The sequence below is a fragment of the Notolabrus celidotus genome, chromosome 1 (assembly GCF_009762535.1).
Source record: "Notolabrus celidotus isolate fNotCel1 chromosome 1, fNotCel1.pri, whole genome shotgun sequence".
In the NCBI taxonomy this organism is placed as follows: domain Eukaryota; kingdom Metazoa; phylum Chordata; class Actinopteri; order Labriformes; family Labridae; genus Notolabrus; species Notolabrus celidotus.
The window spans coordinates 15,818,456-15,834,998 of NC_048272.1; the positions used below are offsets into that span (position 1 = coordinate 15,818,456).

At 39.8% G+C, this 16,543-nt stretch overlaps 1 protein-coding gene across 3 annotated transcripts in view; it reads left to right on the forward strand.

Annotated features, from left to right (window-relative positions):
- The window catches only part of asic1b (acid-sensing (proton-gated) ion channel 1b), a 245,877-nt gene extending 230,756 nt beyond the window's left edge, over positions 1-15,121 (forward strand). For 2 of the 3 annotated variants that reach the window (XM_034690053.1, XM_034690044.1), the window contains 7 exons: positions 2,171-2,321; positions 3,221-3,277; positions 3,906-4,059; positions 9,309-9,400; positions 9,749-9,828; positions 10,463-10,564; positions 12,634-14,147. In XM_034690053.1, coding sequence (XP_034545944.1) covers positions 2,171-2,321; positions 3,221-3,277; positions 3,906-4,059; positions 9,309-9,400; positions 9,749-9,828; positions 10,463-10,564; positions 12,634-12,729 — 732 coding nt within the window. In that variant the 3' untranslated portion in view covers positions 12,730-14,147. Of the gene's footprint in view, positions 1-2,170; positions 2,322-3,220; positions 3,278-3,905; positions 4,060-9,308; positions 9,401-9,748; positions 9,829-10,462; positions 10,565-12,633 lie in introns of all 3 variants that reach the window. The other variant, XM_034690035.1, reaches the window with a different exon arrangement.
- The last annotated feature ends 1,422 nt before the right edge of the window (positions 15,122-16,543 follow it).

Here is a 16,543-nt window from a genome sequence, read left to right on the forward strand (position 1 = left end):
AACGTACAGAAAACACATAAACAGAGTTTTAGGTCACTGAAAATGGAGGTTTTCAAAAAGGCCTTCCAAGGTGTAGATTTTTTAACACCGAGGTTGGTAGTTTTCGTGTGGACAGCAAAGACAAAGGTTTTGGGCAACGCTGACTTACACTACCAATCAAAGTTTGGACACACCTTCTCATTCAATGTTTTTTATTTATGTTAATATTTTAAACAATGTAGATGAATACCAAAGACATCAAAACTATGAAAGAACACATATGGAATTGTTTAATTAACAAAAAAGTGTTAAACAAACCAGAATATGTTTTATATTTTAGATTCTGTAAAGTAGCCCCCTTTTGCTTTTATGACAGCTTTACAAACTCTTGGTAGTCTCTCAGTCTGCTTCATGAAGTGGTCTCTTGGAATGGTTTGAATTAACAGGCGACTTGCCAAGAGTTAATTTGTGGAATTACTTGCCTTGTTAATGTGTTTGAGACCATCAGTTGTGTTGTTTAGAGGTAGGGTTAGTACACAATGGATAGCCCTATTTGACTACTGTTGTAATCTATATTATGCCAAAACCAGATTATTTCATAGTTTTGAGGTCTTCAGTGTTAATCTACAATCTTGAAAATAATAAAATAAATAAAAACCATTTCATGAGAAGGTGTGTCCAAACTTTTGACTGGTAGTGTACCTGCACATGGCAATTGTTTAAAATATGTATTGTGCATGTTCCAAGATAGTGGGCAGCCTGTTCGTTATACGTCTCCATGGAACTGTTAGGTTTAATTGCATGTTAACAAGGAAACCTTGCTGTTCTTTATCATGATACCGCAGTGTGAGGGACAAATCAATATAATACACTTGATGGCCTTGTTTGCTTTTGTAGGTCAAAAAGAGAAATTAGTATTTATTTCAAACTGCTTCACAGCCAGGTGTAATCTCCTCACAGAAGCTTTAAATGTCATCTTGCAACAAAGTAAGTTCACAGCCTTGTCGGGTGACGCTGTAGCCATTTGACACAGGTTTAGGTATTTTGTGGACTCATTTATGCGTTAATGATCATTAGTATACATTTATAGAGATGATCTTTTTTGACAAAGCTTTTAGGAATCATAATTTTGTTGCCACAGGGCGTATTCTCTGCGGTAAAGTAAATCATTGTCAGGGATGTTAACCTCTGTGTGGTCCACAAAAATATGCCAAACATGCAGGACTCTGTTTGCTCATTTTAATCTAATCTTTATTCATACACTTGATTCAGATTCTAAGTACAGGCACACTAATACATTTGCTGCTTTCCTGGCCTAGATTTCTATGAGGTGATTTTATAGTTGTCTGCTTACCTGCTGCGGGCCCTCTTTTTGCCCCTGTGTAAAATTAAAACTGGCAATATTCAAATGAATAAATAAATAACAGGCACAATATTCACAGGTTATATTTGGTGAATGTAAAGCAGAAACCAAAAAATGTTTATTGACCCTGCGTGTAATTGGGTTGTGGAATTTGTTTTGCATATAATAATAAGTGTTCAAACAGTACATCAAAGCTTTTACAATACAATAAAGTATGCACGCTTCAATGCACAGCAAGGGGTTCATAGAGGACAGCATATCAGACAAGACCGAGTCGTAGAGGTCACATAGTTTTCCGTCCTGATGGCCTGAGGGAAGAAACTTTTCTCTGACTCTCTGTCTTGGCCTTGTGTCTGTGCAAATGTCTACATATCTACCTAAAGTCGATACTCTATTGCCCAAGCTGCACAGGAGTGATGGAAAATGTACGTCTGTGGAGCACAACAAAAGGTACACCTCACCACAATTTTGAGTACAACTTGCAGCATCACAGCTGTACTACACAGCCGATACTATTCAGCTCCTGCAAGAAGGAGTGGGCAGCACAATGAGAGGCACACAGGGAGAATAGGAACAGGAGAAGCGTAGGAGAGAGGTATTAGGCACCACTATGCACATGCATTCAAGAACCTGATTCATTTTCTATGCCAAATTCAATAAATTTGTAATGGCCTCTCATACAGACACAGTAACTAGTTTATTATCATAGTGAGAGAAAGTACAAGGTCAAATGAATGCATTAACAGGGCACCAGAGAGAGGCTGTTCTACAGACTGTCTGCTCTGTAGCTAATGTGGTTCTGCACTGTCACTTCTCTCTTTCTCCCAGCTGACGTACTTACCCCCGCCGTGGGGCGACTGCAAGGCCACGCCAATGGACTCAGACTTCTTCAGCACTTACAGCATTACAGCGTGCCGAATCGACTGTGAGACCCGATACCTGGTGGAGAACTGCAACTGCAGGATGGTCCACATGCCTGGTAGGAATCAGAGAGGCGTCTATTCCTGGATACGAATACTGGTTTAATAAAGATGTACAGTAGATGAAATTGAACCCGTTGTGAAAGGTGCAAGTGTTTCCATTTGGAATAGAAAAAAAGCTTTTTCCGTAAGCGCTTTTTGCTAACATCTGCGGAAAATCAGATAGATCCACGCTCCAGTGAATCGGAAAACTCAACTATTTTCACTCTGTGTTTGTGTAGTGATTACAGCTGGCATGTGCTGCCTACCTCCTACATTTAATCACTGTGTGGCATCTCAGACGGCAAATTGAAAGGGAGTTTGGCACGGAGGGAAGCGTTCGGATTTGGCCGCTGTTAACCCTGCGCTCACCTGTCCAATGATTGTTAATGTCTCTCTCTCTCTTCAATCAGGGTCACTTTCAGCTCTGTTTGCATACAGAGAGCCAGACAATCAGGATTAGCCGCTATCTCTCAGCGATTATGCATTTGATTAATGCGAGTCTACACACAGATCCCTCGTTAAAACGCTCCGTCCGTTCATCTCTCCTATCTCCTTGTCATTAGAGGGATTTTTGTGAAGGAGAGGATGAACCAAAATGCAGTGAGGAATTACCACTCAGAATAATAAAAATGGCTGTTTTTCCTCCTGTGTTGTCCAAAGAGAAGGATGGAAGATTGAGAGGGTGATGGAGAGGAGGTAGACAGAAGCCAGATAGAGAAAGTTAATGAAATCCCTTACAAGATGACACCAATTTGTGCCAAATACTCAGTCACAATAAGGCTGATAATGACAGAGTAAGACAAAATACATTAAAGCCCGCCTCACGTCATCCTTTGTTCTTCTTTGAATCCCTCCTCTTCTTTTTCTCCACCTTTTTGTTTGGACTGAGAACATTGTGTTTCTTCTTCATCCTCAGGAGATGCCCCATACTGCACCCCAGAGCAATACAAGGAGTGTGCGGATCCTGCCTTGGGTAAGAAGATAACCCAGCATGCGGCTTGTGTGTGTGTGTGTGTGTGTGTGTGTGTGTGTGTGTGTGTGTGTGTGTGTGTGTGTGTGTGTGTGTGTGTGTGTGTGTGTGTGTGTGTGTGTGTGAGTGTGGACACTGTCCAATGTGTATGCCCCACTGTTCACAGCCCCTGATCCCAGCTGATAACAGATAATAGTGTTCCTTCAGCCTCGTGGTAGCCATTCTCAAGCAGTAAAAGCTTAGACCTGCAGCTGCCGCTCTGCTTTTCACGCTCCCCTCCGCCTCTCCATCAGCTGATACCTTTCAGGCCTTTCATCTGTTTGTTTTCTTATTGACTTCCAATCTTTCTCCCTTTCATGACACCACATGGCTCGCGTGTCTGCCTCCGGCTACTGCTGTCCCTCTGACTCAGCCTGCATGCGTCTTATAGCTTTTTGTATTTCTGTTAAGGGTCTCTGGGGGTGTCTCCTCGTGGCATCTTTTCTCAAATCTGTCTTTGATGTCTTACAATCCGCTGACATTTTGTTTGTCAAGCAATGGTGGTGATACATCTATCTGCTCTTTTGTGTTCTCTCTTTTAATTTATCTGTCTTCACTCTCTTTTTAACCTGCTTTCTTTTTTGATTTTTAGACTTTCTTGTCGAGAGAGACAATGACTACTGTGTGTGCGAGACACCGTGCAACATGACGCGCTACGGAAAAGAGTTGTCCTTTGTCAAGATACCCAGCAAAGCCTCAGCCAAGTACCTCGCAAAGAAATTCAACAAGACAGAGCAGTACATTGCGTAAGTCCCAGTCTTCTGATTAATTTAGTGAATAACGAGCACAGAGTCTCTTCTCATTCAGTTTTACATGTAATCACTTTAATGCTGGTCACTGTAACGTTGATTATTCAGCAGATCAATATTAAAGAAAAAAAACAATGCCAGACAGTTATTTAAATACTCCTGTGGACAGAAGCAGTGACACTCTTTGCTTATTTTGTTGTGTGCATGTGTAGGTTGTTTTTTTCTGACAGAACATCTTATCTTGCTTTCTTTAAACTGTGAAATGTATCCCTTACTGTAAATATGTACTGTGTAAAAAAAAGAAGAAACAGGCTGCTTCTTCAGCATGCTGCAAATCATCTCGTCTGACACCTACCTCCTCACAGTGGCTACAGCCATGAAAAATGAATATACAGAAATTGTCAATATTGTTGGTGGTCTTGTTTGCAGTTTCACTGTGGATTTCAGTTTGTTCCTAATCAGTCAATAACTCCTCACAGGAGCTTTACTTATCCAATTTCAATATTTGTCAGGTTTGATAAATAGGAACCACACAGGGACATGTCCAGACTTGTTTTGACTGGGCTGGCCAAACGAGGGGACTAAAGTGGCATGAATTTATTGTCCGACACACATGTCTAAGAGGCATTTAATCATCACTACTAGCTCAATTTATCGTATCTTATTTTACTGAAATGTAAAAGTATAACACAAGAAAGTGGAAGCAGTAAAACTTGTTGCGAAATGCAACAAATGCTCTTAACAACCTGTTGCAACCAAGAGGCAACCTCTGGTCTTAAAATATGAAGCCTATGCGGAAGTGCTAAAAACTGCAGTTCATCGATCGTCCACTCAGAAACACTGGAAACCACATACACAGCCATTAAAAAAAGACAATCTTTGCAGCAATAATAAACATGTTAACAGCCTTGTTCAAAAAACAGTTTGTGTCTGAGTAGCTAATTACTCCATCGACACACGCTGTAAAGGGGGTGAATATTTTTATAACTTGTTATTTTTTGAAGATACTAAACTTACAGGTTCTACCCAAATAAGGGCATGGCTGACTTTATTGACAGGCGGGTGCCCTGTTGCTGTGCGAAAAGGCTAAAGGCCTGCCTCTTTACCTGCAACAGATGTTAGATTGTGTTCAGCTTTTCCAATATGGCACCCGCCATCGATGGGCTTCACAGATAGATGACATCACGGATACTACGTCCATTAATTATACAGTCTGTGGTTGCAACACAGTTGAAATAGTGTGTTTGAACATAAATCCTGCCTTTGACATCACAACTAGCCAATCAAAGAGAAAGATTTTGGGTTGGTGAACCATCCAGACTGTTCAGGGTTACAAACACCCAAAGAAGTTATTTTGAGAAAATAACACAAAGAAAAACATTATGACAGAATTTCTTAACTGAAGCCAAACTTTTAAATAACTTCAATGATTAATTTTGAATGCATATAGCAATAGACAGATTATACATTAGGAAAATATTTCAAATCAGAGAACAAAGGAAGGTAACACTTTCATTTATAGAGACTGATCCTGCCTTTACACACCTCTATGAAAAGTCAAATTGAAAAGATCAGTGAGGATGGATCTCATCAGTTGAAATATCAAAAGAATAAAACATTTTCTTCTCTTATTATACAGATGTGTGTCCAGGTTATTCAAACATTAATACACATGAAAGAAAATCCCTGGGACCTATCAGAACTTTATATTTATTTCAGAGAAAAAGTACACTCTTGGTTTAGATCTCTGGGTTTAAAAATCAGGAAAATAAAGCAGTAAAAAGTTTCTCTTTGATTACCTCACATTGTTAAACATTTAAAGGAAACATGCTGATCTTATTTTATTTTCTGTCTTTAAGCATGTATCAAACATTGTCATTCAAGAATCCTTCCAAACAAATTTCGATAAATACATACCCCAACATAACATCCACTCCTTCTCCATAATGTAATTTTTGGTGTACTCAAGTTTGCACATATTTTAAGTATTCACCACTGGACACAGGACTCCTCAGACTTTGCTAAGGTCTATTCTTAACAAAAACATGACCTTTAGATTTCCTGTTTCCACATCACTCCTGTGAAATGTCATACAGCAACTCGCTTTCAAGAGTTGAAGTGTTATAAAATCGTACTAACAGTGTCAGTTTACCTCGACAAGAACACAAAGAGCTCATTCTTTATCCTTCAGCAGGTCAAGGTGAAAACAGTCTTTTGATAAAGCTCGCAAATAAACCAATCCGCACAAAAAAAAAAGTAATAAGCAATCAGTGAAAACAAGCTAGGAATAAAATCTACCACCAGACAATACAATTATGTAGACTCTTTAAAAACAGAGCAGGTCTAGACTGTACTCTGTTATATTATTAACAAAGACCCAACATCAAGTCAGGGTAAGATCCAGTCCCATTTTACAGACAGGACTTACTCTGATCTTATCTTAGTCCACCATGATCAGAGCATTTAGCAAGTTACAGCAGCAAGGACAAACTTCCTTTAACCTCGAGCAGAACCAGACTCATGTTAGACAACCATCTGCCTCGACTGAGTTGGGGTTTGAAAGAGTGATAGAGGAGATGAAGAGAGAGAGAGAGATGATAGTGGTGAGACGGATAGTAGTAGTAGCAGCTGGAGTCCAGAACGTCCAGAGCAACAGGAAGTCTACAGCAGTGACTCAGAAGAATACTACGGGACAAGGGAGCTCAGGGACTCCAGAAAGGTCTATGGTTAGTAACTTTAATGGGAAAGGGAAAATATCAAGGCCTGAAATGTTCTAGAAAATGTCAGGAGCTCATGTGGGGATAAGGCTACAGTTCTGTTCTTACTTTTTATGTGCTTAAACAAAAAAAAATGATCAGTTTTTCTCACTATAGTTCTTCAAACTAATAAGAAAAAGGAAGAAAAAAGCATGTTTCTTCAGTCTTGTGAAAACAAAAGTCAAACCCTTACTCTAAGATGTTTTCACCATAATATCGTAGGCTAATCCTTCACTGTAGTGGCGTTCAGCACTGACAAGTCTTGAAGGCAGCTTGTGGTTGTGGCCTTGAGAGTCGAAATTTTGACTAAAACCTGATGTTTAAAGTTATTTTTAAGTGGGACCAAACAAAGAAAATAAACAACATTAAAGCTGCGCTACATATCTCTGTACAAGGTTGCATCATCAAGGTTGTTACAAGTTTGGTTTCCATTGGGAATAAAACAAAATACCGCCAAGCAAATTAGTTTTTCTACATCTTTCTTTATTACAGGATTTAAGTGTTTTGAGGTTAATTTCCCTTTAAGCAACTCACTTAACTTCCCATCAACTTCTGCAACTAGTTCACTTTTGTTTTCATGGAGCTGAAGTTGTAGAAGAAGAAGCTTTCGCTGAGAGATTAACTTGATTAATCACCAGGTATTAAGTGTTTCTTTCCCCAAACTACTGAAAAGATCAAAAGTAGATCAAGGAAAAGAGGAGAGGGTGCAATAACAGTTGAATCTTTTATCTGTCATTCCCAGTGGAGCTGTTGAGGACAAGATAATTACACCATATGTAGTCAGAGTGCCGCAAAGACCTTTCACTTCTCCCTTCAGATTTTTTTCATCCCCTGTGGAAGGATTCAAGTCCATCCTGCTTGTTTTTTTTTTTGACTGGCTATATTCCAGAGTTAGTCTGATGAGCATTAGCTGTGAGTATCAGGGCTGCACAGTGGTTAGTGGTGTGAAACTGAAGTCTGTCACAGTGGAGTATCTGTCTTTCTACCCAGAGCCACTAACACAGGGAGACACCGAGACACACAGCTTTGTGGGCTGTTTGTCAGCAGCTCTGATCAGATGTGATGCAGGTTTCTTACTAAGCTATTAAAGCTGCAGGCTGACATCTCGCACAGGTGTACAGCCAAAGTGTCCCTGACTTCCACATAATACATACATAATGTAAAAAAACATGTAATAAATTCAGAACGAGATAACAAAATAATGTCAAATCACTCCTCTTTGGCTCCAAAAACAACGTCCTAAGTTTTGTCTTCATTCAGTTGGAGAAAATGCAGGCACATCCCCTCATGATTTGTTCAATACATTTACTAAGTTAAAACACCAAGCTTCATCCACTCAAAGTTCAATTTAAACCAGCATATTTACCTTACATGTTCATAATTAATACAATTAAAAGTGCCAAAAACACAGCCAGTGAAAGTTAATTGAAACAAACATACTGGTAACATGTTTTGCTTTGACTTATCAAAGAAGCAGAGCACAGATGTAATTAGCATTAATGTGGGCTGGATTCCATTAAGCTGAGCCAGCTCCAGCTGTCCTTGTTTTCGAGATGCTGGCTCACTGGAAGAACCTTGGGCCCTTATTGGATCAGAGCCACCGCTAATGTTTGTTCTTCCACCTGTGCGTTTCCTGCTGTGATTAGCCAAAATGTCTGCTGTGAAAAGGGTCTGTGAAGGGGGTGCTTGAGCTCATCCGACAGGCCTGTGGGTGTACGCCTGACAAACAGGTTGGAAACTGCTAACAGAGATTAGTTCTTACCAGACGAGCAAATAGGCCTGTGATGAGTGCTTTCATGGCGTTTTCCAGGGATGTTTCATGTGTTTTTAATGAAGTCAGTAAAGTCTGTAGAAGCTAGAAGAACATCTCCTCCAACACTTTGCATGATTGAGCAGATGCTGGTTCATTTTGTATCACTGCATCTCCACCTCTACATTATCAGTTGTGAATTGCATGAAGTTGTCTCAACTCAGAGTTTCTTTTTAAGAGTCACGGATCATCACTTGTCTTGACTTCAATTTGAATAATAAAACAGGGCATCAAGTATAAAGAGTACAACCACAAAGCTGAGTTACGGTTTTGATCTCAGCTCCAGCAGGGGAGGTTGTAGTCTGATTCGGCCCATAGAGAGGATGTTCAGGAATCAAAATAATAGTCTGCCTTGCCCCAGGCCTTCAAACTAATCCCCTTTCATTTATTTTCTGCTGTAGTCACAAGTTTTTGACTTTAACAGCATAGAAAATCAAACAGATGTCGTCATTTCCCTTGTTTTCCTAAATGACCACACACACCTCGGGGAAATTAGCTTCATACAACAAGTTATTTACTCAACTTTACACATCTGCTCCGTGTCTGCAGGAAGTGGCAGACTCACCAGTCATATCCTCTGCCAGAGGACACCCTGATAAAGAGAAAAAGGAGTATGAAAAATAGAGTGAGACATGTGAATATGATACTGAAGACTCTGTTTCCTCTCCCTCTGTTTACAGTGATAACATTTTAGTTCTGGATATCTACTTTGAAGCGCTGAACTACGAAACCATCGAACAAAAGAAAGCCTATGAATTGGCGGGCCTTCTGGGTAAGGAAATGGCTGTCAAGTGTTTGCATGGGGAAAAATGATATGCAGTATTCAACATGACAGAAGCTTTTTATCTGAAATGACAGTGACTCAAGTGCTTGCATTTTTATAATAGGTGTTCAGGCCCCGGATGACACATGGTTTTCTCTTTAATCTGCTGTGACTTCTCAACTCTGTCTTTGCTTTGTTGTCTGTTTTCTGTCACATTCGTCACCTTTCAGAGTTTAATAAAGATAAAATAAAGTATGTTCCAGAGCTTATCTCTCTTTCAGATAAATGTGCACACTTGACCTTGCACTCTGTTTTGTGTTGAGGATTCATTCTGTGCTTTGCCATGTATCTATTCAGGTGATATCGGAGGTCAGATGGGTCTCTTCATCGGAGCCAGCATCCTCACGATTCTGGAACTTTTCGACTATTTATATGAGGTAAAATATTCCTTTGTGAAACATCTCCCTTTAGCATCATTAAATTAGACATAACAGTATGTATTATTGAAGGATATTTGTATGGTTACAATCTACAGTATAATGTTGGCATTCTCACAAGGACATGTCTGAGCAAGCGAGACGAACACTTTGTCCCTCACAACCCTAGCACCTATCTCTGTGTGACACTTACACACACACACACATATCAGCAGTGCCAATGCTGAATACATTAACATTTTGGATGTATTATGTTTTGAATTAGGCAGGAAGTCTGTGTCCCCTTTCATTAGAGTAGCTCCATGCTGCATCATAGCAGTAATAAAGACAGATTTTGTCTGTTTGTTAGTGCTCAATTTAAATGTTTGTGTGTTTGTGATTGAAGATGCAGCTCATGTAGCGGGTCGATACATGGATGCATAAAATCAATCTCTTTAGAATCTAAGTTCGTCTGATATGTCAAAGCACAAAGCATGTAGGTTGGAGCTCTGTCAATACAACAGAAGAAGCAAACCTTCAGCTGCTCTCAAACACAAAAAACACACCCTGATATTTTGGGTTTATTGATAAACTGACTGAGATAGACAGTTTTGATCCCAAAAGGTCAATTGTGGATGTCTTCTCCCTTTTTCAGGTGATCAAGTACAAGCTGTGCCGATGCGCGAAGAAGAAACACAAAGGCCGCAAGAACAACGACCGGGGAGCTGTGCTGAGCCTGGATGATGTGAAACGCCATGTCAGTATGCCGCTGCTGAGCACTTTGACTGTGTTAGGCTGCATCGCTTCGACAGGGGCACACTGTCAGAGCCGTGCAGAGTAAACATGCGGGGTAAACATGAGAGTAAAGGGATGGAGACGGAGGAAGCTAAGAGGAGGAGGGGGGCACAGTTGAGAGACACTAAAGAGAGTGAAATGTGATTGGAATGTGAAAGAGAGAAAATTGAGAGAGAGAAGTCAGAGAGTGGTAGGAATTTAATCAAAGCTGGGGGACGGGAGCAGCAGGGACAGGCCAGCGTTAGAGCTATAGAAGGTGTGACAGCTCACTTATCTCTCAGTGTAAATTAAGCCAGTTCACTTTAATTGTAAACCCGAGCTCCGGCAGAGAAAAAAGGAAAGATGTGCTCCTCCTCTGATCTCCTTTCCTGACTCACTTGGTAGTCTTCTCTTTCCACACAACTTCATTATTTTCATCATTTTATTTTGAACTTCAGAGTATTTCTCATGAATTTATTTCCGCTTGCCTCCTGGCCGAGCTTGTTGCTGATGTCATGTTTTTCAGAGTTTGAGTTTACATCTCAAATTTTCAGGGGTTTTTCTACACTGAAGCACCCGATCACGGTCTCCAGACTCAAGTTTGAGCGCTCACAGAGTTTGGTGACGTCAGGGGTGAGAGTTGTGCGTTGGAAGTTGAGCTGTTTTTACTTATCCAAATACAGTATAATCATATTTAGAATACTATCAGAAGTCAGAAAGGCATACATATAATCCTTCAATCCTTAACTGGAAAACATAAACATCTTCACAAACGTACTGCGAGTAGCATCATACCATAAGATACTGCGTCATTTGTGTCCCCTGTAGGGAAGTTTGTAGGGTTGTCAAACAATCACTTCTTTAATCTTAGAATTTTAATCGTTAATCATGATTAATCACATTTTTAGTTGCATGCTTAAAATTCAACTATTTCACATTTCATAACCCTTTACGTCCATATTAACATATTAACATCCATATTAATGTACTCCATGATCTTGACTTTAAGATGTATTATTCAAATAAATGCTGCACCAGTGTGGACTGAACCATGACTTAGAGGGAGGAGACAGCTTCTCAGTGTTGATTCTGTGAAATACAGTGTTTATTTTTATATTCTTAAGAGGACAACACTGTTAAACATTATGAAATATGCAGGAGTGCATTATATAAAATGTTCAATCAGTATCAATACGGTGTGCAGTTATCTAAGATCACTCTGACGTCCACTGATCCCTGCAGATACCAGCGAACCACAAACAACATACATTGCACAGTTCTCATATTGCATGTCTGCTTAATGCACACCATAAATAAGTGAGAAAGATAAGAGCACCATGAAGGCATCGCACAAGCTTTACAGCCTGAAGGAAGATTATTCAGCACTTTGATTGATGTGGTACAAATGGGTTTTGTAAAGGTTCAGCTTACATCAGGGAACTGTATCGTTTACCTGACGGTTAACGCTCAACCACAGCTAGTAGGATGTGAGATGGGTCAGACAACAATCTGCGCTCACCTGGAAACAGACTCCTGTATATTGACTGAAGGGAGAGATTTTGATTCCTCCTCATAACATTAAATCTAACTTGCTTGTTCAGACTGCAATGAAGCATAAAGCACACACACACTTACCAAGGACGTATCTCAAAGTTGTGAGTCTGGAAATTGGGATTTGGCCTCCCTTTCCTCTCCATACTTTCTGTATTTTTATTTCTTTTAATGGCATTCACAGGATTATATAACAATGGCATAAAATACATTCATAAGCGCCTTTTATATTGGGTCATCAACAATGCACAGATGATTAAATTAAAAAAATGTATACACATCCTGTCAACTAAAGACAGTGTTAAACAAATACAAGTTGATATATTAGAAAAACTGAAAGCAGCACAAAAATATTTGCTGATATGTCGAACAGACAACACTACATACAGCAATGACTCCATTTTTAAAATAAAACAAATCCTAGAAGATACTTTCTCTCCTGTTGACTCTACTTTATCTCACCTGCCTTATCTCTCTCTGCTCCTCATTTCTCTTTTCCAGGCTCCTTGTGAGAACCTGCGCACACCATCGACATATCCTGGCAACATGCTACCTCATCACCCGGCCCAGGGCAACTTTGAAGACTTCACTTGCTGAGCAGACCCAGTGTGAAGCAACAAAGTGCGCGTTATGCAACCAAAGCTAACAACACAACAAGAACTTCTCCAACACAGGGAGCGCGAGGAACTGGTACAGAGTCTAACAAAAGGCACTTTTTACTTAGAAACGGGAGTAAAGCAGACAAATCAAATAAGACAAATATGGTGAAGGAACTTTTAAACCCGAGGCACAGCTGAGAGGAAATCCCAAATATAAAAATATCTGTTAATTTTCCAGCAAACTTTTCAAGCAGCACTCTTCTATCTGTGTTTTTTCTCTGGAATACTGCCGCAAAGAATGCTCAAGGAGAAACCTCGCCAACAAGGACCTCTCTTTCAAAAGACAGAAACATCAAAAAAAAGTGTAAAAATAACCAAGGGAACATGTACAGTTATCTCACCATAGACAGCAGATCAGAGAAAAGAGCCCCCATGCCTTTATATAACACAGCAACACACGATGGTTTTACTCTCCACAAAGGACAAAAATCCATCCTGCTTACTCCACTGTACATGTAGCAACATCTGTAACTGTTGCAGTGCTCCATGAAACAACAGCCGGACTCTGTGTCATTTGTATGAGAATGTATCTATGTTTGCAATGAGTGTAGTCGGGTGTGCAGGGACGTTTTGGGGTCGTAGAGGTAGAGGTGCATCATCTACCGTTTGAAATGTACTGGTGAAGATTTCAGGTCTCATCATGTAAATGCATGCTCGTATGTGTCCAGTGCATGTTTTTCATTTCATTTATAATTTTTCTTTTTTTTTTATATACGAATATATAAAAATTATAAGTACCAAGTTTGCCTCAATGATATAATGGAAAAGGAAGATGATACATCCCATATATTTATGTGTATGTGTGTAGCTATGCAGTATGCGTGCGTGTGCGTGTGCGTTCATGGGTGTCTACGTCCAAGCAGGAATAGAAGAGTGTCCTGATTGCATGAATGGATAAGCTGCAGCTAATTTCCATTTCTCATCAGTTCCTTTTTTTACATTTCCACATGTGCCCGATGAGTCGAGGAGTCTTCATTCATTTGCTCTTATCTCGACTGCGAGGTGAGGTGACGGGAGGATCTTTATTTCTTTTCCAGGAGTGTTGATGATTACTGAAATCCTTGGGAGTTTCGTGGGGTTGTTACAATTTTTTCTGTATCTGTGTTCTAGTTGCAAACGTCTTATCAAAGCACAATACCGCCAGTATGTAGAGGTGATGTAAAAGACAACGTACTATTCTTCTTGATATATTGTCATATTATTAATATCGTATTGAGCCAACTGTTTTTTAGGTTGATTTCTTTCTTTTCATATAAAAACATACTCAATTATTGCCTGATAATCCTTCTTCCAGGTAATAGGCTGGTTTATTTAGTTATCAAAAGCATAAATAAAATGTAAATACCATTTTGGAAATTACTCTTCTTCTGAGGTTTTATTCTTATCGATGAGTTTCCTCTCTGAAGCCTTCATTTGTCTGTTTGGTTGATAGATAAAAAGATTCAAACTACTGTATTTTTCAACTGCAGATACTGTGCAAATGCAAATTTTGAATCATAAGTAGCTCTCAGAATATTTCATTAAGCTGTCTGCTCTTCATCTAAGAAACTTTGCTCTCATTTTTTTTCTAATCAACATGCTAACTTGTTTTTTTTCCCCTCATGCAACATTTTTTTAAGAATTAAATCAGCGTTAAGCGAGAGGAGCGGCCTGGTTTCAAAATAGATATTACTCACCTACTTCCCCCATGTTCAGCAGCCACAACCAAACACAGTGGTTTTTTTTAGAGCTCTCTTGAAATGTAATTACAGTTTCAGCTGCTATTTGACAAAAAGGATGGATGAGAAATATCCTGCACAGCCAATACAAGTTTTATCAAGATTGTCAGTCAGCGACGCACATTACAGACTGCTCGTATTCCACTGTACATCTGGTGCTGCAGACTGACACACTTGTATCAGAGAAGCAGCTCCATGATGCATGACTCTGAATATTAGAATTCAGTTATACTTCCTTAAACATGGTCTGCCTCCAAATTGGTGTTATGGCCACACATCCGTCCGCTGCTACTGCTGAGCACAGAGGGGTTACTTCAGGACGAGGAGTTTACTTTAGCTTATAGTACCTTAAGCGTGAAAACCAAACATCATCATTGTTTATCAACTGTAAGAGTGCATTCATATTTTATTATTCAGAGGAGAAATCGCCTCTGCATTAATGTACAAGTGTCAAAGCTGCGGGGAACCAGCTCCACCATCTGATGAAGATTTTTTTTCTCCCTGTCTTGAATGATTGAAACATGATTTTGCCCCCTGATGGTTTTATTACTTTCTGTTTGTACCTGCCAAGAAGACAAATTAATCAAAAATAAAAGACGATCCTGTTCATTTCCTGTTGGCATTTTGTGTTTTTGTGTGAGCAGCAGCCTGTGTCTCTGAAGATTGCAGAGGAGGGTCAGGATGCAAAAGAGATGCCTGCCGGTGACAGAAATCCTGCAGACGATGCTCGCTGCATCCTGATAAGGCTCAGGGGCAAAACAGGTGGAGTGGGAGAGCATGGGAGGTACCAGAGGGAGTTCACACAACCTGTAAATATTCACGAAAACTATGAATAAATTAGGATTTCCTGCAGGCTTGTGGCTTTACAGGAGTTTCAGATCTGGTTGGCAGATCCTAAAAATCTTGGCAAACTTCATGTGTCCTCCCTGCAGGAGATTAAATGATTATTTGCCCTCATTCAGCCCCCCAAATAAAAAGATCAGAGAGGCCTGCTCCCTCCTTGCTTTCACCTTGTTGGTTGACTCCCAGCCAATCTGTGCACGCTATAAATGAGAGACACTCTTAATGGATTCTAACCCAAACCGCCTGCCCTTCTTAAATGGCTGTAACACCCTCAGCTAATCACCCAGGGCAGCTGGATGTCATTTAAAGAGGGAGGGAGGGGATGGGTGTTGACTGCTTTCATGCCGGGAACTTGTAATGAGCGGTGTTGTACTTTAATGAGACGAGTTGTGCGCCTGTTTCCAACAACATCTGTCAGTTTAATCATACCTTCTGCCGTCGCTGAGCGGCACTCAGGCGAAAGATCTTTCTCTATCAGAGGTAATATCTTCTTAATCCTATTATCACATTTTATAATCTCCACCAACGGGAAGATTACACGCTTGTTTCACAGTTTCTTAATGTGGCGCTCACACCGTTTTTAGGCTCAGCGGTGGATCTCTTGTACATGATGCCAGGTGGTTGTTTTAACCCGGTGTCAGTATTACTTCTTTTTGCACCACTGTTAGGATTCTCAGCAGTGTTTTATATTTGGCTATGAGCAGATATTTTGACCTTAGTATTACACAAAGGTTCCTCTAGGTTGACCCTGAAACGAATCTTTAAAAGTAAATCTTTTTGTGAACTGCCTGAAGCAACGTGCAGCCTGTGTCCAAACACAGTATGAACAAGTTTTACACATACGTTTGCAACAAGCTTGCGTTAACAGCAAAGCATCAAGTACAATAATGAGATATTTGTATTTTAAGTGCTTCTATATTATTTCATAAATGTTTTACTTCTCTACAATTAAGGTGGATTTTAAAATTTGTACTTGTACTTATGATACCTCTGATTTTGAAGATTTAGATCATGAATATAAGTTTACAACCAGGGATTAAATATTAACATATAAACATGGTTAATTATTTCTGATAATGGACTCCACCTTTACCAGCTACAGCTTTTGAAGATGGTCTACATATGTATAGATACAGTTGTGCTCATAAATGTACATACCCTGGCAGAATTTATAATTTATTGGGTAGTTTC